The 19,938-nt window shown below is 40.8% G+C and overlaps 1 protein-coding gene across 21 annotated transcripts in view; it reads left to right on the forward strand.

Moving 5' to 3' along the window:
• Nucleotides 1-2,119: 2,119 nt before the first annotated feature.
• The window catches only part of Tm1 (tropomyosin 1), a 30,412-nt gene continuing 12,593 nt past the window's right edge, over nt 2,120-19,938 (forward strand). For 9 of the 21 annotated variants that reach the window (XM_015182806.2, XM_015182795.2, XM_003736856.3 and 6 more), the window contains exons 1-4: nt 8,836-9,205; nt 9,688-11,069; nt 17,820-17,953; nt 19,551-19,668. In XM_015182806.2, the coding sequence (XP_015038292.2) occupies nt 8,851-9,205; nt 9,688-11,069; nt 17,820-17,953; nt 19,551-19,668 (1,989 nt within the window). In that variant the 5' untranslated portion in view covers nt 8,836-8,850. Of the gene's footprint in view, nt 2,245-5,942; nt 6,097-6,332; nt 6,459-8,473; nt 9,206-9,687; nt 11,070-13,510; nt 14,123-17,819; nt 17,954-18,129; nt 18,248-19,550; nt 19,669-19,938 lie in introns of those variants that run through there. The other 12 variants (XM_015182797.2, XM_015182808.2, XM_015182801.2 and 9 more) reach the window with 12 other exon arrangements.

Genomic DNA, 19,938 nt, shown 5'->3' on the forward strand with positions numbered 1-19,938 from the left:
ATACTGAGATCAAATTGGGTTTTATTTATAGCGGTTCTTCTGGTTGCAATCAGAAGACTTATATAATCAGTTTTTAGAACAACTCTTTAGCAATTTATTTAATACGATTAATTTAATAAATTTGTGTGCAAAATTCTATACTTGCTTATAGGTTAATCACCATTGTTGGAATAATCGTTGGAAATAAAAGAAAACCTTTAAGTTTTACACATATTACTGGCAACAATAATGCTTTCTCGTATACTATTACCAATATTGAATTAAGCCATTTAATGGATACAACTTTACAGGTATATTCCTATTGAAATAATATTAATTGTCCCTTTTTCTATAAATATATAAGCTTTGAATAAAATAAAACAGAAAATCTCCTTGTTATCAAATGAAAATATCTTCTTAATTTATGATTTCGACTTTTTCTCAATGCTATCCAAAATTTGATAATCTAAGAAATCATACATTTTGATGAATAGAACTGACAAATAAACATGCAAATTGAAATTAAACGAAACTGATTGATTAGAACCACATAAACTTTAACAGAATCTTCGAAATTTTACTCTATCCAAAGAATCTTTGCCTCTATCATTCCATCGTCTTACAGATTTTAACAGATCAAGAACTACCTGATTCGGTGATAAAAAAGTATACCATACTTAATTAGTACATTTATGGTGTATTCCTTCGTTTAAAAATTCAATTTTAATATCTTATCATATACAAAATTACTAGTACATAAAAAAGCGTGATCAATGGGTAAAAATAGTATCTACAAAAGAGAACCGTATTTTATATAAGCTACTGATCTTCTGAGATCAAGAGGAAATTGCATTTATGCGATTCCCACGTTCCGCTCGATACATGAATCATGGTACATATAGGGGTTTTCTTCCGAGAGCGTTACCAACAAACAGGCAATATAAAAAGTACAATTGTACTTTGACATTAATGATTGCCAACAAAATGTTTCCCGTTCGTAGACATGACGTTGAAAAATCTATAGAAAAACACTCAAATTATATAGAACAAAAAAATAATAATCCGTAGACCTATGGTGTCTGTATATACCTATTTGAAACAAGATTTTTTTTGGCATATCAATAACTGAAAGATAAAAATAGGCATTGAAGAAAGAAACAAAAAGCAAAACAAAAAGATACACGCACACCATAAAAGTTTCTTAAGTCACACACACAGAAACCGTAATTATAGAGAAAAATGGTGCTTTTGTATTTTCAAATATTTTGCATTGACCAAAAATACTGGGGTGATGAGTGAGAGCTTTTTGGAATATGGGGAAATATTCAAAAATAGGCAGAACAGAACAGTTCCACACACCCATACACAGACACAGACACAGACAGCCAGTGAACAGGTGACAGAAGGCTCCTGGCGAAGAGCGGGAGAAAGGATGGCGAGAGAGAGAGGATTGAGAGTGTAACAGTAAAAGCGCAGTCGCAGGTGCCGGCTATGCTTGTGTTGTGTGAGAAGAGATCGTAAATCAGGGTGCTGCTCATCGCCGATCTCTTGCCTTGTATACACACGAGCCGAAGAAAATATTAGATTTTCCTCGGCTGCACTGAGAGAAATTTGTACTTTTAAGATGAATAAAATGTTGGAAAAAATTTTGTTTCTGAGGAATTGAGTGATGTACCCCATCTTCAAATCATTTTGGAATTGTTATACCCATTTGTGGAGTTCTATAATATTTCTATAATGATGATCGATCCAATGAAGACCAGGAATATCCATAGATTTCATTGGACTACTAAATTATAGGGCTTCCATAGGAAAACCCCATCTAACAGGGTATCTAAGGCTGTATCGCCGAATATCTAGTCTTTCTATATTTTCCTTAAGATGTTGTTACATGTTCGGCAACCATTTAGCACTTTTTTCGCACAGTGTACAAGCTCTAGCAATACCATGCCATGCTCTCTTTTTGTTGCGAGTGAGTGATCATCGCCGTACTCAAACGAGAGCAGAATGCAGTTCCATAATAAGCGAAAGAGCAGACCAAAAGCAACAACACGAGCACGGCATCGCTTTTATTTGGCCAAAAGCATGCTCTCTCGCACACACACACACGCGCGCTGGGCGGCGATGGCCCACACCTATACACACCAGCGCAGATCGTTCGGAATCGACCGAACGGCGGGCATCGAACGTCAACATATTGAATAAATATTTTCAGTTGAACATCACAATCCGTTCAAGTCGCGGATAACTCCGAATAAAAGTTTTGTAAGTAAAAAAAAAGGAAGGCAAAGAAAAGAACCTCCTATTCAAAAATACCAAGATATCCAAAAAAAATTTTTCAAAAAGTATCTTGTAAATCTTGTTGCGTGCAAAAAAAAAGTACAAAAACTGTGTGAGCCCTGCGAAAAAAAAGGATCCAAATCAACTCTAAATAGTTATATAATCATCAAAACGTTGCGGCAAAACTAATTTGAAATCAAATCAAAGTGCTGTGAAAAATCTATAGTAACCAAAAAAGAAACCGCAAGTATTTTTGAGATACAACAGACAGAACAGAAGAGCAACAAAAAAAAGATATTTCAAATATTTCTTAGTTTAGAATGAAAACCCAAATAGAGGTTAAGCACCTTTTCGGTTAATAGCGATTCTCTCTGGGGCTTTGTCAAGTTTGTCTGTTAACCACAATTTGGCATCTAGAATTTCCATTTTCCATTTCCACTAAATGCCCTCTGCATGAGATATATAAACATTGCCAGTGGGCATTCATCAGAGGGGTTCTCACATGGTTCTGGGAGTCGAATCCGCCAGAGTAAATCAAAGGTTTTTCTAGGACTCAAGGAATTTATGATATGCTGTAGAAATGATCTTATATTTTACATTTAAAATCTGTGAGAATCTTCCTGAATTACATTTCTTTAGATAACTTCATAGAGACTACCTTTTTCATCTTCCTGTTCTTCTAGAAACCTATTTAAATATTGTATGAATCACCGAAGGTTGCTAAACCACTAAAAGATCCATGATCTCAAGGTGGATATAAAAAGACCTAGACCTAATGGAAAAGAGAGATAGAAGAAAAGATCCTTCCTTCTTTGGTATTCAGAATAAATCCCAATCATTCAGAACATCGTGCAGTTCTGTTGCAATTTGTTGTATCCATGAAATCCGATACACAACCGCTGGCCACAGATGCCAAATGTATCTGAAGCGAACGTAGGCGAGAAATCCCCAACCCAACGAATTCCCCAGAAAGCTCTTCTCTTTTCTTTATACTTATTGTAGTATTAAGTAATATCCGTTGGATATTCAACAGATGCCTCCTCAGTTTTCCTATTTTTAGGCATTTTCTGTGTGTCCAAGAGAGACAGAGAAGGAGAGAGAGAGAGAGAGATAGTCAGAGTCACAGAGAGGGAGAAAGCTTTCAGTTCTGCCCCGCCATAGACTTTTAGATATAGATTCTATATACGTTAGACCTATATACAAGGCTGTCTATGTGTTTGAGACTTAAAAATAGAAAGAAAAAAAAACGGAATGGAATTCTGTATTCTGTACAACAAAAAATTTGACTTTTTCCAATGGATAATTTGGAAATTCTGCTGTACAAATGAGAGAGATGGATATAATTAGAAGATGTGAAAGAACATATTTCCTAACCTACAGAGTAGATATTTTGAGGTATTTACGTATTCTTGATCTAGGATAAACAAGACAGACAGGATATCTAGAGAGGTAGTGTATAAATTTTGGGGGAAAATGTGGAATAAATTACTCCCTAAATCGCATCCAGATTTCTTTTAAAAGAAACATATGAGAATGGGTAAACTTTGGTAGTCTTGAATCCTTGTTATTTGATCAGTTTTTGATCAGTTCCTTGAATTTCAATATTTTCCAAGTTTTTTAGATGGTTTTCGAAGGTTCTTCAAAGCTTACTGGTATATGCTTTTGTACGCATTAGAAAAGGTGTATAGAATATGTATAAAGAAGTACTATAAAGGTTAAGCCTCTTCAAGCACAGTTTTATCCCTTAAAAATACTCATATATGGATGTTAAATATTAATAGAATAATGAAGTTTTACCCAGGCTTTTATCTGGAGTATTTATCCCTCAAACTCCATTACTTTCTTCGCTCTATAATGGCGCTCTTCTTGGCTTTGGGTTCATTTATTTCACAAAAGATGTATGTCATTGCCGAAAGGTTTAAGATTCCATGCGATTTATTCCGCTGAATCAACGCAAACATAACTCAATGTGTCACCTCATTCGATCCCATATGCACATGGCACATGGCACAAACAAATTTGCCTCGATTGCAATTTACTCGTAATTTAAATTCAATTTTTGTTTTCCTTCGGCCGCTTTTGCTCGCTGTTTCGTTGAACCTGAGGTTCAGAGGCTCAGGAATGTAAACAGAAAAGTTTTAAAAATAAATTAATGTTTTGTTCTTGTTAAGAACAGCACACGGGAGGGGCAGGGCAGTAATAAAGAATTTAAAACTTGACTCAATTAGTGGCCTGCCTGGATTCGGTGCAGGCCATGACAAATGTTGGTCAAGTGGAGTGTCTGCTTGGTGGCAAGCTGGAGGAAGGAGTGAAAGGCGGAAAGAGGTGTGCGAGTGACTGAGAAGAGGTTAAGCCCCCAGGCCCCAGCTGAGTCCACACTGAGTCAGAGTCAGAGTCCAGAGAGTATTGGCCAAGTATAGTTTAAAGCCAACTGAGTGGATGGTAATGATTCATTGGGGAGTGTTAAGAAGAGTAGGATTAGGAGGTTTGTTTACAAGGAATCTACAGAGCTTAAAGTGCTCTTTATTTAAAGATTAAAGAGTCTCTTCCTTAAGAGTGTCTCAAGGTATTCGAAAGAGAACTTGAATTAGAGTTTGAACTAAATTTATTCTTGTTCTAGACTAGGGAGGTTGGGTAAGAGATCTGTGGGTTATATATAGGAGATTAGTTTAGTAAAACTCTCAACTAGAACTTTGAAATAGTACTCAAGATCTTTGCCTTGCAATACAAATATAGGTATAACTTTACTGATCCCAAAATACTCGAGAAAGAATGGTATAATAAACCAAACAAATATACGTCATAAATTCGTATAGCTAAAGCTATATCTTACACCTTTTCTTGGCCCACATTTGGGTTCCATCTACTGACACAATTTCTGGATGGTGCCAGAGCTCTCTACTCAAATATGCTGCCAGTTCCAGCTTCGTTCTTAATCCATACCATACCAATCCGAGCCGATGTGATCTGCATAACTAAGCCCCGAAAACGTGCATTACCTGGTATTTCTCGTTCAAATGATTTACTGTGAGATGAGAAAACACTCTCCAAAAAAACAACACACATAAGATTGAAGAGGAGACCCAGAAGCGGGAATAAAAGTCGTGAAGAAACGCCGGCAAAATACTAAAAGCTCAATTCACAGTCCGATGAGCTGGAACAATACTGATGTATGGGCCTTGAGTGTTTGATTTTTGGTCTGGGGCGAATAATTAATGGGTTCTGCCACCTTCCAGCCAAAAAAGGGTAGACATGGCTCTCTCATTAGCTTGGGAGAGAGAATACCCCCCACCTGAATGCTGATAACAGATAGATAAGCCAAGAGACAAGTGTATTTCAGTTGGAAAAAGAGGGTAGATAATACAAAGAATGATTACCCAAGCCATAAACAATCTAATATTCCTATAGTTTTAGTTGTGTCCAAGATAGAGATTAGAATAGTCATGGATTTGGGGAGGATTAAGCCAAAAAGAGTTCACTTCTCCAATTAAAGATTGTAAAATGCAAATACCTTCACCTTCTCTCTCAAGACAGAGTTTCACTTTCTGTGCACAAAGAAACAAGTTTTTTTCTTTTCTTATCCGTTGCGAATGCTCGTAGATGATTATCGCATAAATTCATTAATTGGTTTATTGGCTGCACATAACAACCGTTTTCATTGCCATTTCCATTTCGATTTGCAGTTTCTTTCGAGTACAGTAGCAAAACAAACAAACAGACACCATGGATGCCATCAAGAAGAAGATGCAAGCGATGAAAGTCGACAAGGATGGAGCTTTGGAGCGCGCTCTCGTCTGCGAACAAGAGGCACGCGATGCCAACACTCGCGCCGAAAAGGTAATTCAACCATCAGGAACCCCCATGCCCCACCCCCCCTCCATAAACCACTCGCACTTGTACTCCCACAGAGGGGCAGAGTGGGAGAAACATTTAATGTAACAAAAAACATAATTAAAGGGGTTTAAATCTGAACAGATCTCATCAGGCTCTGGCGAACCCTAACCGAAACATAACAAAACTTGTTAACACATTCCATTTTTCTTGGTTTTATTTTTGAAATATTATAATAACAGGCCGAGGAGGAGGCTCGCCAGCTGCAAAAGAAAATCCAGACCGTTGAGAACGAGCTGGATCAGACCCAGGAGGCCCTCACCCTTGTCACTGGCAAGTTGGAGGAGAAGAACAAGGCCCTGCAGAATGTAAGTTCGAGAATTTCAAACCTTTCGTACCTTAGAATAAATCTTAAGTGGAGGATAGAGCAGGCACAGAAGATCGGAGTCAATATCCGTAATTTTTTAAAGATCTCAATGCAAAATTTCTTTTGGATCAGCTGAAAATTTATGTTAAATTTAAGTCTTAGAAATAAATTAGCTTACATTTAAATTTATAGCCAATTTGTTTACGAATTATTATTTTACTATTTTAATTTAAAAGCTAAATTCTCAAACTTATTCCAAAGCATTCCAAAAACCCCCCAAAAATCATAATTTCTTTAATCACTTAAAAACATAAGAAGGGCAGACCTATTAATCATTTCTAGACTAGCATTTGTCAGAGCCCTCAAAAATGTTACACATTTCCCAGAAACTATATCTTTAAATAAGTATCTATAGATCTTCAGAAAAAAACATTTAATTTTCAGGTCATTTCACAATATTCTGTGAAATGCATCTGGGTTCAGATACAAGTCAAGAAATACACATAAATTTATTATAAGTGATTTTTTCAACAGCTTCAAGAAATGGAGGAAAGAAAATGGGCCAGCGGGAAAACTGTGTCATCGGAGCGGCAATTTAATGCTAATTTTCCGGCACCTTCTTTCAAATGGGATAAATGTTTGGGGGCGGAAATTCCATTCCATTTTATGAGTCTGAGGTGTTTGTGCTCTTAGCAGAAAATTCATAAATTTTGAATTCAAATTCAAACAAAAGGAAACAGCAGTCAGCAATTGCCACGCAGCACTCTGTTGGTGTATGCGTTTTTCGTTTACTGTTGGCAGCGCCTTTGGTGCGGCGCTATTTTTAAATTCGTTGGAAATAGCAGCCCGTTGGTGCGAGAGGGAGAGCGCCCCGGCAACGCATGCGCGCCTGTATGCGTGTGTGTGTGTGGGGCAATATCAAATAACGCAAAGACAAATGAAAATTGCTTTTGCCAAAATATTTTCATGCAAAAACAAAAATGGTTTCCTCTCATTTTTTTGTACAGTATTTAGAACAATTTTCTTGGCGTTGGGCCGACGCCGCCTTGTGCTTTCCAAAACAAAAAGAACAAAATTGAAATTGAATTAAATTTTTTGTTCTTCTTGCGATACGTTTTTTTGATTTGGGACACATTCGGAAAGTATTTCAAGGATTGGGCGTTTGGCAGCGTTTCAAAAATTCAACATTTTCAGGTAACCAGAGGCGTGAAAGATAAATACAAAATTCTTATCGGACAGCATAAATTATGAGATCTTGACAAATTATCAGTTATGGCTTTTCTTGTTGTTGTCGCTGGCGCTGTTGGCCCTGCCCCGTATCGTTCAAATAGATATGACGATGCCAGCGCCTGAGTAATAATACAAGATACGGAAAAATGAAGAAAAAACACAGAGATAAGCAATTAAATCAAACAAAAACTGAAATGGAATGAATATACCAGGAAAACTCGTCGCGAATACCGCAAGAGAGTAAGAGAGCAGGAGCGGAGCGGAGCTAGAGCTAGAGAGTACAAGTGGCCTGCATGAAAGCTTGTGAGAGAGAGAGCATCACTAGTGAGTGGGTGTTGTGGGGCTGTGGCGATATGGCGCTCTCTCGTGCTCATCCCCTCTCCCCCTGGATGTACGATCAGAGTGCAGCGCACACATCTTGCTGACTCACTCGGACATGTGCCACACGTCGGCCGCACGCTTCGTATGGGGGCGCATTAGAGAGAGAGATAGTTTGGGCAGATCGAGAGAGAGCCGCTGCCGGTGAGCGCATAGCCCCAAAATTATCGCCACAGCGCAAGCACACTTTCAAGTACAACGCCGAAGCAAGCAGCGGGGCCGAAGAACCCTCAAGCAGCCGCAGCAGCAAGCAGCCAGCAGCAGACCAGCCGCCGCCCGCCGCCTCAACCACAAACCCCATCGGAAATCTACAAAAAAACTACAGAAAATCAAATAAATTATAAATAAATGAAACCCGCATTCTTATAAATCAAACTAAGTAGGTTTATCAATGAATTAATCAGAGAAGTCGCTACTTTCATTTAATACGCATTAAATGAAATTCTAGAGATTTCACAAATTACATAAATAAACCGTTACACATGCCAAAAAACAAGAGAAAGAGAAACCAGTGTGTGGCGAAAACTTTTCTCTGCCATTTTTCACGCGCTATTGAAAATCTAAAGAGATAAAAAGAGCAAAAAAAAAACATTAGATCTATTAAATCATCAATAAAAATAGCTAGAAAAAAAAACAAAATTCGGAATCCAACCATTAACTAACGGTACCATGAGCGCAGCTGTTTGAAAAAAACCAACAACAACAACAAAAACCACCGAAAACATCACGCATCAAATCACACAAACAACAAACTGTAGTAGCAAAAGCCGGCGCACATAATTAATATGTACGAGAAAACATTAACAATAGGAAATGCAAAAGTTAATAATGCATATGAGTGGCAAAAAGTGAGTTATAACAACAAAAGCACAACAACGGCCAAACCAAAGCAAATCAATCACAAAACTAGCAAAAGCAGTGCAAAAACTGCAACCAAAACAAATGCAACAAAAATAGCAAGTGCAGCAGCAACAACAACAACACCCAAAGAAACGGTTAAACCCTCCACACAACCACTACAAAACAACCAAAAGTACAAATACTTCGGCAGTGCGGCGCGCCGGCTGGCGCATCAAATAAAGCGGGCGCATCGGCATTTATTGACCAGCGGCGGCAACGACAAACAACCACAACAAAAGCGTAACGAAATGAACCTTTAATCTCAGCTGATTTAGATATGATTTCTATAAATTCAAATCAAATCTAAAGCAGTTGAGGCAGTACCACCGATAACTACACGCGCACATGTCAATCAGCTTTGGTCTGTATGCAGTGCGCGTGTAGTTGTCTGGTCACACTAGATATCGATAGGCGCACAAAAATGATTTAATTACAATAATTACGAGCAATTATTAAGCATTAAAACTAGAACAGCTAAATTTTGGCTGCTAAGATTATATTAAATCACTTTTGTAAGCCATAATATTTGACGGAACATCAAAATGCAGCAATATGGTTTTCAATCCCTGACGGAGAACGATTAACATATTATAAGCCGATGGGGAATTTCAGGGGGTAACTTGAATTCGTCAGTATTGTTACGGTATATTTTGAAAATTCGACGGTATATTTCGGTATTCTTCCGAGGGTCGATAAACTACATTTTCTCGATTTACAAACAGCTGTTGCAAAAAGGACACCAAAAACAACAACAACGGCGGAGGGTGCAGCAGCTGGAAAACAGAAACAGCAGCCGCGTAACAAACGCGCAAGCAACAAACAATTGTTAAAAAGTGATAAACCAAAGCCGAAAGCAGGCAAACACCAGCGTCAACAGCGTGGCAGCAGCAGGCAGAGTCGCAGTGACGGGGCACTATCGGGGCAGTCTTCGCGTTGGTGCTCCATCGAGGCGCAGCTGAATGTGCTGGACGATCTGCTCTATTACTGCGATGAGGAGGCCGAACTGTATTTAGCCCAGCTCTACGAAAGGTACCAGCAGCTCATCTGCGACCAGAGCTCCAACAGTGAGTACGAGTCGGGATCGACGGACTTTTGGAGCGACGCCTCTGACTCCGAAGACAATATGTCGCAGCAAAACAGTGCCGACGACGACGCCCTGTCCAGCACCAGCGGGACGGGCAGCAACAGCACCCACAGCCTGGTTCCAGCCGCCCTGAAACGACGGGGCCATCAGCATCATCCCCGCTTCTCGGGCACACGGCGGCCCAATGTGCCCAATGTCCAGGAGATACTGGCCGCGCTCTATCGCGGCGACTCCAAGGGGGTGCTCTCCAATCTGCGCGGTGAGGCTCAACCAGAGCCGGAACCCGAGAACGAGACACCCGTGGAGGCGCCTTCCACGCCGATTAGCCGCAGCACCCTAAGTCTTCCACTCACCGATTCGGTGACCAATTCCCTGGGCAGCAACAGTCCCACGCCCACGGATGAGAGCAGCATTCAAGATGACAGTGCGGCCACACCCGTAACGGGAACCACAACAGCAACGGCAACGCCTTCAGGCCTTCCGGTGCCGCCCAACGGGAAGGAGAAGGAGGCCAAAACGTCCAGTGGCAAGAAAAAGAAGCGGGACAGAGGCGAAAAGTCCGAGAAGCGGGAAAGAGGCGACAAGTCCGAGAAGAGTGATAAAGGCGACAAGTCGGAGAAGAGTGAAAAAGGTGAAAAGTCAGAGAGAAAGAAGAAGTCCTCCTCATCATCGTCGGGCAAGCGCGAGCGCAGCAAACGTCATGGACATGGAGCAGCCGGCACGAGTGCAATGGAGGCCAGCAGTGATAGCCTGGCCACCGATCTCAGCGCCGGGGCCATCGACGAGGGCATCGCACTGGGCGATGACGACGACACCCAGTCGGCCGAGTGGTCCAAATTGCGATGCACCAGCGAGGCGGCCGAGATTGTGGCGGAGCGAGAGGCACGTCGGAACAAGGGACGGTGTGCGGACTATCCGGGTCTGGCCTTTGGACGTTCCATCTTCAGTTCGGACACCATGATGAAGTTCAATATCATCCGGAACGAGCTGCACAACATCATGAATACACAACTAAAAAGGGTAATTAGCAGACGGGAGATCGATGGATCGATGGGAGTCTCTTTATATATGTATTATCCACTAATCACATTTCTATATCTAATTCAAGCCGAAAAAAAAGAACGTCTTCCGTCCAACGATGTCTTCCGTCGGCTGTTCTTTGTAAAGTTTGGTTAGGTTCCGTCCCCTCTATCGTATCGCCCCTTTCTATCTATAATTGCTCCAATTTTTGTTGTTGCCTATCTCTCGTTTCCTTTGTTTCCTCGGTTCTCTCTTTGTATAATGTTGTTGTTTTTTAGTTTTGTGTGGTTTGCACATTGCCAAGCGATTACGTCGTCTTTGTCGTCGACTTTGTTGCCTTCTTTTTTCGCGATATACCCTAGAAGAGGGTCCCACATGTTGAGCAAGCTGTTTGGCAGTCAGAGAAATGGTATTTCTGATCCTATAAACCTCTGTAGATTCTTGTTTACCAGCAGCATGCGCTCCATTGTCGGTTTCGTGTGAGGGTATCACATGCTTCGGATCCCCAATCTAACCTTAACCCTTTTGTGGTGATTTTCTTTAAGCCCTCTCCTCTTTCTCTATCTCATTTTCTTGCCCTTGCGTTAGGGAATCACATGGAATTTTCTGGTGGAACTCTTTAATTCTTTCTATATATTGATTATGAATAGCTGGTCCGTCGCCTAGGAAATTACATATTTGCTGTCTTGGAGGCCCTCCTTCTGTGGTTTCGTCTTGTCATGCACACACACATGCAAATCTTGACCCACATTGCACGTACTTATGCCTATTTCTCTCACCTTTCCTCTTGCCATTCCGATGGTCAGCATTTCGTTTGCATTTACCCCCCCTGCATACATTGTACCACCCGTAGACTGAGAGCAGCAAAAGTATTTCAACAATTTCGTACGCAAACATGTTTGCTTAATTGCAGGCAATTGTTTAATTAGTTACGCAATTGCTCAAAATTAAACTAACGGTACCTGTTGCGCACTGCCACACTAAACTCCCTCCGCCCCCCTCTCAAAGAGAGAGAGAGATGGAGGGCCCTCTAAATGGTAGTGCTACTCCCCCGCCTATATGGCGGTGGGTGGGGGTTTCGTTTCGGGTTCTATAACCATACTCTATGTGGTCTTGGCCCCAACCCAACCCCCATAAATGGCCGGCTACATGCTTCTACTACAAATATCACTAAAAGGAAAACATTACCATCTATGGCCAAAGCATAGCGCAAATGCTGTACAAAGCCCGACTTGCCAATTTGGTGTACAAATTAATTATTAAATGTTGATACGGGCTATGTACGTGTTCCCATAGCGAAGCCGAAGCCCCCGAACGACCTTCGATGCGACTGCGGCATTTACTTTTAATTTCTTTTCAATGCCGCCTGTCTAAAAATGGACAGGCGCTCATTGTTAGCATTATCAACAATTACGCCATCGCCGAATAGGGATGAGAGTTTGAGAATACAGAATTAATGGCCAGCAACAGGTGGGTGAACGAGAACGAACCCTCGGGGGCATAGAACTTTTCCAAATTCAAAACTTCCCGATATGATATCGATATCGTGTGGGGGGGACAATCGCCGGAAAGAGAGAACCTGTCCGATTAGTCATTACGCTCTCACGCTTACGTTGTTTGCTTGCGTGTTGATAAGCCTGATAAAGCACCGGCATTGTAGTTTTTTCATACAATTAGCTTGTGGATAGACAGGGGAGGAAAAGGCAGGGGCGTTGCGTTGGCAAAGGCACACACGCAGCTGTATGTTCGAATGTCTGCATGTGTGCAGCTAGAGAGTACTACCTGATTACTCATTTTGAGCCTAAATGGAGATTGTCTTTGACATGGGCATTATTTTGCATAATATTATTTGCATAGAAATAGAAAAAATCTGAAATATTTCTTCACTAATTAATGCCAAACAACAACAAACATGTCGACAGAATTTTAGCGGCTTTTAACAGGTTTTCCAGCGGCACACCAACACACACAAAGTCGCTCCGCTCTTGAGCACACACCAGCATACAGTTTAGGCGAGGCAGACGACGCACCAGTTATCTCTGTCACACCAATGTTCTCATCGCTTCAAAAGGCATGTCAGCAGCGCTGCCAACGGCGCGCTCGACTCATGCATTTTCGCTCTCTCAAACGTGGTGGTTTCCTCTCTTTTTCATCTTACTGGTTCATTCGTAAGTGAACTAAGTCGTTCTTCTAGTTCTTTTTTGTCTCGTTCGTTCACTCCAATTCAGCCGAGAGAGAGAGATTACTTGTTTGATTGAGTGATTTTCCCATACAAAACACAATCGCGCTCAAAACCAACGCAACTCGAATCCAACTCCGACTTGAGCGCCTTTTTCCCACTCAATGAATGTCATCGTTCTCTCGTTCTTCTACTCGACACACCAGTTGTCTCTGTCGCACACCACCACTGTCAAACCCCACCACCGCTTCGAAAGGCATGCCAAGTGTTTAACGGATCATTTCCAATTTGTTGTTCGAGTCGCGTCGGTCTTCTCTGTTTTGTGTGTCGTCGACTTGTGTGTGTTTTTCGCTACCAAATAGCAAATATTAAATATTTATTCGTTATTTATTCTACTACTATATTGTGTGCCAGTTAAAGTCCCTAAAACCAGCTAACGCTGCCTTGAAAGCCATCGCAAGCGAGAGAAAAAGCAGTCGAAGAGAAAGAAGAAAAAAACCGGTGGTTTTTTCTTCATTGCGTGTGTGTGAGTGTTCGTGCGTGTGTTGGTGTGTGTTCTTCAAATTGTAAAATTATATATTTTTGGTGCTGCCATACCACCAGAAAGCAACTGTTGAAATTATAACAGTAAAAGTCGAAAAAGGCCAATATCAAGTGTGCTTCAGTGCCCGGCTTCCCTGCCAACGCAAAGTCCAAGTGTCCAAACGAAACACCTACAACCAAACTAAAAATGACGACCAGCATTCCACAAGGCACTCTCCTGGACGTGCTCAAGAAGAAAATGCGTCAGACCAAAGAAGAAATGGAAAAGTATAAAGATGAGTGCGAGGAGTACCAAAAGCGCTTGCAACTCGAAGTGGTTCGCCGCGAAGAAGTAAGCCAGCCTTCCATTTCCCTATTAGTTCTACTGAATTTAGTGGAAATTTAGCTATCTTTGGTATGGTTTAAATACTGCGTGACCTGTCTTATAAATTTTGCATAAATCCTACCTGTGGAAAAAAGATAGTTAACCATTTCTCTCACACACTCTCTCAGAGCAAGAGAGAGACGAGAGCTCTCCCCCGTGTGTGTGTGTGTGTGTGTGTGTACTTGTGGGAGCGAGATAACCGCAAGTGTCGCGACAGGCTTCTCGCTCGCATGAGTTCCAGAGAGCGACTTTTTGGTTCTGGCCTCTCCCGTTGATTCTGTTGTTGTTTTCCCCCTGCCTTTTGTTGTTACTCTTTTGAAAGAAATTTTAGGCAAATTGAATTGTTGAGACACAGGGTGGTTCGTGTCCGTGCAGCACCACTATTGTTCTTCCTCTTGTTCCTTATTGTGTCACTTCTTTTTCGTTTTGGGGTTAACTGTTGTTATCTGTGAGACGAAATTCATTCACCTTTCAAATTCTATGTTATCTCTCTCGCTTCACGGCACATAGCGCAACATTAGCATACACCTCACAACCACACACACTGACACTGACACGCATTTACATAAGGCAAAAAAAAAGAAGAGAAAAGAAATCTTTTGCTTTCTCAGCGACAAAAAAATAAAAACCGGCTCAAAGCTGAAGAAGCAGCAACGGCAGCAGCCGCAAAGTGGCAGCCACATCGTTTAGCTAGCGGTGTTCTAAATTCGATTAATTATGATCAATAAATGGTTGGATTCTCTTAATTCTTTTTTTTTCATTTTGTTCTTAATTCGATTCTAATTAGACAATTGAGAGAGCAAATGCCGCAAGCAATTTCTGTAGGGCTCCTTGGTACCCGTATAAGTGGGTGTGTGTGTGTACGAAATCACAGAGAGTGTGACAGCATTTGTTGACGTCATGTTTTTTGGCGGCTTAGGACTGTGTTCCAGGAACTTTTGGATGAATTTTAAAACCAATACAATTGCCTTCGGGGGGGAGCCATTTGTTCACTTTTCGCTTCCACGCTCCCAGCAAGTGATTGACGTTTGGTTTCCCCTTTCTGAAATGTAAAACAAAAACATAATTTGCTTTTGTTGTTGCTTTTCTATACAATGAATGCTTTTCAATGTCATTCGATGGCAGAGCGAGTCGCCCTCCCTCTCATCTGGTGTTTCCCTCCTTGCGCAGTCTTCCTTTCTCCCCTCTTTTGTGTGTCCCTCTGTCCTGCAATTGAACGTAGATAATTTCAATGCGCTTTTGTGACAAATTGGTTTTGATTCATGCTCCCTACCCCCTGCCCCCAGTCACTGCATCTCTGTGTGTGTGTGTGTGTGTATTCCGTAATTTAGAGATTACAACACATGATGCCATGGGCTGACTGGGGTATCAAGAGAGAAGCAAAGCAAGCACACCCTCTCACGATCGCCACCGAAAAAACCGCTTCATGCCTGAGAGAGCGTCCATCGTCTTTAACCGTTTTTCTTGGTGATTTACATTTTCATGGCGTTACTTTTTCGGTTCATAATTAAAAATGCATCATCAAAATGGATACACACACACTGGCATACGCACACGCCCTGCGCAGCGCTCTACAAAATTTTTATTGTTTTATATATCGTTGCCAAGGCAATTTCTGAAAATAAAACTAAAACAAATGGAATACTCCCCGATTCCAAGGTGTGTGTGTGACTAAGCCGTCAAAAATTCATTGGCGTGTACCATTTCTCAGCCCCGTAGCTGGTTTTGCATGCTCATGGCTTTTGAATTTGGCTAAGATCGGTTATTTTTGTTGTTTTGTATTTTACTTTATTTTATTTTTTTGCATTTTGCCGGTCATTTCTCATAAATTCCACAACAATGGGGGCCGGGGCCACTGCTCTCCAACTCCAAAACTTGTTCTGTCTCCCGCTTTTCTTTGGCCTCTTATTCTTCTTCTACTTCTCTTTTTGTTGCTGTTAATAAAGCGCTTAATCTTCAATACATTTTGTTAATGAGTTCAAAAATAGAGGGGGATAGCGAGACGGCCACAACAGCTTGCTCTCTCTCTCTCTCTCTCTCTATCCAACTCCCAACTGTGTGCAATCTCTTCTCTTTCGCGCCCATGGCTGCTGCCAACAACTCCCGCTACAAAACGAAACCCAACTGGAGTTGACTTTGCACTGGCTAAACGAGACAGCAGCTGATTTGCAGAAATGCCTATGCACTCATTTTGCCCAAGAAAGCTCTCCACTGAATGATGATCGAGCAATCAGAAAGCCTCGTTTAGCCAGTACTTTACTGTGCTTTTTCGATGTTTTCCTTCCTTCGTTTCTGGTGGTTTTGTTGTTTTTGGCATTTTTCGTTGTCTCTGTGGCGGGGACGCTCCTCTCTCCTCTCCTCTCGGGTGCTTCATCAACGGTTTGTTGTATGACTTTCGGTGTTTGGAAAGCTACGCGCTCTGCCTGCTCAAGCTCCCCCAATTCGAAATGCTTTTTATCGTTTAACGTACATGTGTGTGTATGTGTGTTTTGTATGCTGCCGCTGTTTGGGATGATGACGTAAGCCAACACAACACGGTTGGTTCCAATTTATAATCACACGATACTTTTACGACTCGTGAGAGAGGAAGAGGGAGAGAGAGGGAGAGAGAGAGAGAGAGCGCGAGGGGTTCTAAGCGTCATCCAATCAGTCAATTGGTCATTCAGTCATTCCATCATTACGGCATGTACATATCAGTAGCTCTCTATCTATGTCCGACCATATCAGTCACATTGGACATGGACATGGACATGGGGACTGGACTGGACTGCCTTGTCCAATTGCTCTTGCCGTTTTTGATCAAAAAGTTTGTTGCTTTTGCTTGATGTTTCTGTTGTTTTTGTTTTTATACTTTTTTCACCATTTTTGGGCGTGTGCTCGGCTGCTCACATTTTCGCTTTTCATCGTTCGAACCAAAACTCCTCTATATGGCCACAACTTTTTCAATGTCGAATATTTTCCGTTCTTTAATGGGTATATAATTTCGAGTCGTGTCGTCTTGCGCATTGTGGGAAAAACTCCCATCAATATTTTCCATAGGATGACGTCAGGGCCTGAGGCTTGAATTGGCTTCTTTTGGACCAACATATCGGTTTCATCGGTGTGCTGTTGAACTTCGCTTGACACCTGGGTATTGATTACTTTTGGCCAAACAAATTTTGTTTTGCCTGCTTTAGGGCGTCGGCACTGGGCTTGACCTTGCAACATGCCAGAAGACAGCGGAAGACGCAAGACGGAAAACGGAAAAAGAATGGAATTTCTATTTACAGGTGGAAGACAAAATGTGGAAACACCGGTCGACTTTTAGGGCAAATAAACTAATTTAAAGAATGCAACAAATTGGGCTTCTTAGGCTTAAAAAGAGAGCGCAAAAAACAGGATTTACCATACCAAAGATAGCAAAGTTTTCTGTGTAGAATTTATGTGTATTTCTTGTAGCTATTTACCATACCAAAGATGGCAACGATTTGAATAGCAATTTATGTGTATTTCTTAAAGAAAAGCAGAACCAAAACCAGCATAAATTGTATAGTCTATTTAATATCCAATTTCCTAAGTTTAGCTTTGTAAGAAGTAAATTACTTGATAAGTTTATAGCTAATAAATGCTTTGTTGTATGTATATGCTATATTTGGTTCGTACGAACATGTATATTGTCTTATAGGCCGAATCTGAGGTTGCTGCTCTGAACCGTCGCATTCAGTTGCTCGAAGAAGACTTGGAGCGCTCTGAGGAGCGTCTGGGTTCCGCCACAGCCAAGCTGTCGGAAGCCTCTCAGGCCGCCGATGAGAGCGAACGGTTAGTACATTTGTTACCATATATCCATATCCCTATCCTATTCCCCCATCCCCCCCTCTATATATGATATACGATGTATAATTATAATAATTTATAAGTTTACAGCATAAAATATCCAAGTTCAAGTTATATTTATCCTATCCACATATATATCTATTATAATATGATGCATTTAGGATACGAAAAGCGCTTGAGAATCGCACAAATATGGAAGATGACAAAGTGGCTCTCTTGGAGAACCAATTAGCACAAGCAAAATTAATTGCAGAAGAAGCCGATAAGAAATACGAAGAGGTATAGTCATCATATCCAACCATCTATCCACGGAAGAGAGTCTTCTATGCTCTCTCTGTATCTTTTCGTTAGGGCTTTAGGGTTATTAGGTTTTCCATTGAGGTTAGGTTCTAGGTTCTGTTTTCACTTTAGGTCAACATTTTTGCGTTTACTAATTAGGTTTTGGGTCTATATATCTGCGCTCTCTTTAACAACAATTAATATGAATCATTATAATAACAATAATGATGATGATATATGTATCTAAGTTAGTTCTTAAGAAACGTTTTTGTAAACAGCATTTAGTTGTCGTCGACCCACCGTTGGAACTGCTGCAGCTGCTCTATGGATGATTTTGTATAAATATTGTAAAATTTATGGACAAAGGCATGTCCTACATAAGCTTTATGGTAGTCTATTAGTCAAAATGGCTGTTTAAACAATTATGTCTGTACAAAAAGCACCCCCCACTCCCCCCCACGAATGTTTGTAATGTGTGTTTGGAGAAGCTAAAACAATGATTTATGACATTCAAACACTTTCAAACTTTCCAAGTTCTTTGATCTGGATCAATAGCGGCAGATCTAGACCAGTCTAGACCGGGTCCGTTAGTGTTTAAAATACCACTAGTTCCATTAGCAACATTTACCACATTTGTGGATGATATTTTTTGCTTTCATTCCAATCATTCCCTCGTAAAATCGATTTATCTTTCTATTAAAAATTTCCCCAAAAAGAAGCACACCATTGTTTTAGCTTCTTCATGTACTCCTGCCCCTATGTTATCCCCTGTTAAATATCCGAAACTTTAAAACTCAACTGGCAACAACCAAATTTTTGTCTCTCTTTTTACAACAACTACAACAACAAAACAACTATAACTGAACCACGACATCAACAATCCATTTAAAACAAACAAAAATCAACCAATCTATCTATCTATCTATCTGTGAACCTCAACTGTGTTGTAAACCATCTGTTTGTCATAACAACAACAACAACAACAACAAACCACCAACAACCAACTACAACAACAACTTTAACGTTTAACAACAACAACAACAACAACACTATCGAACACCCAACGATGTGGATGATGACGTCGAATGATTCGATTCACACTCTTCTATCTATCCTTTGGGGCTGTACCAAAAAAAATGCGATTCTTCCAATGGCGGAATGAATGAAAAAAAAAACTTAAATCATCGCTAACCACTTGGTCACTGTCTTCTATGGGCTTGGTCGCCGTCGTAACCGCAAAACACACACAACAATGTGGACTATATATATATATATATGTATATTCAATAAAAAATATATATAGTGCTCGCAAGATTCTTGAGAATCGCGCCCTTGCCGATGAAGAACGCATGGACGCTCTCGAGAATCAGCTGAAGGAAGCGCGTTTCCTTGCTGAGGAGGCTGACAAGAAATACGATGAGGTGCAGCTAAAAACCAATTTATCTTCTATTTCTAATTTAATAAGCAATAATAATAATAACAACAACAACAACCAGAACAACAACAGTAACAGTAACAATACTATCGATACCAATGCTAATGCTAATAACAATAGCACCAACAACAATAACGCATCCAGAACTATTGCATCTGCTGCTGTTGGTGAAGCGAAGATCACTTCCACTTTATCCTCCACAAGTCCCAGCCACGACCATGAACACAACAACAACAACAACAACAGTCCACCACCA

This window comes from Drosophila pseudoobscura, chromosome 2 (assembly GCF_009870125.1).
Source record: "Drosophila pseudoobscura strain MV-25-SWS-2005 chromosome 2, UCI_Dpse_MV25, whole genome shotgun sequence".
Lineage (NCBI taxonomy): Eukaryota > Metazoa > Arthropoda > Insecta > Diptera > Drosophilidae > Drosophila > Drosophila pseudoobscura.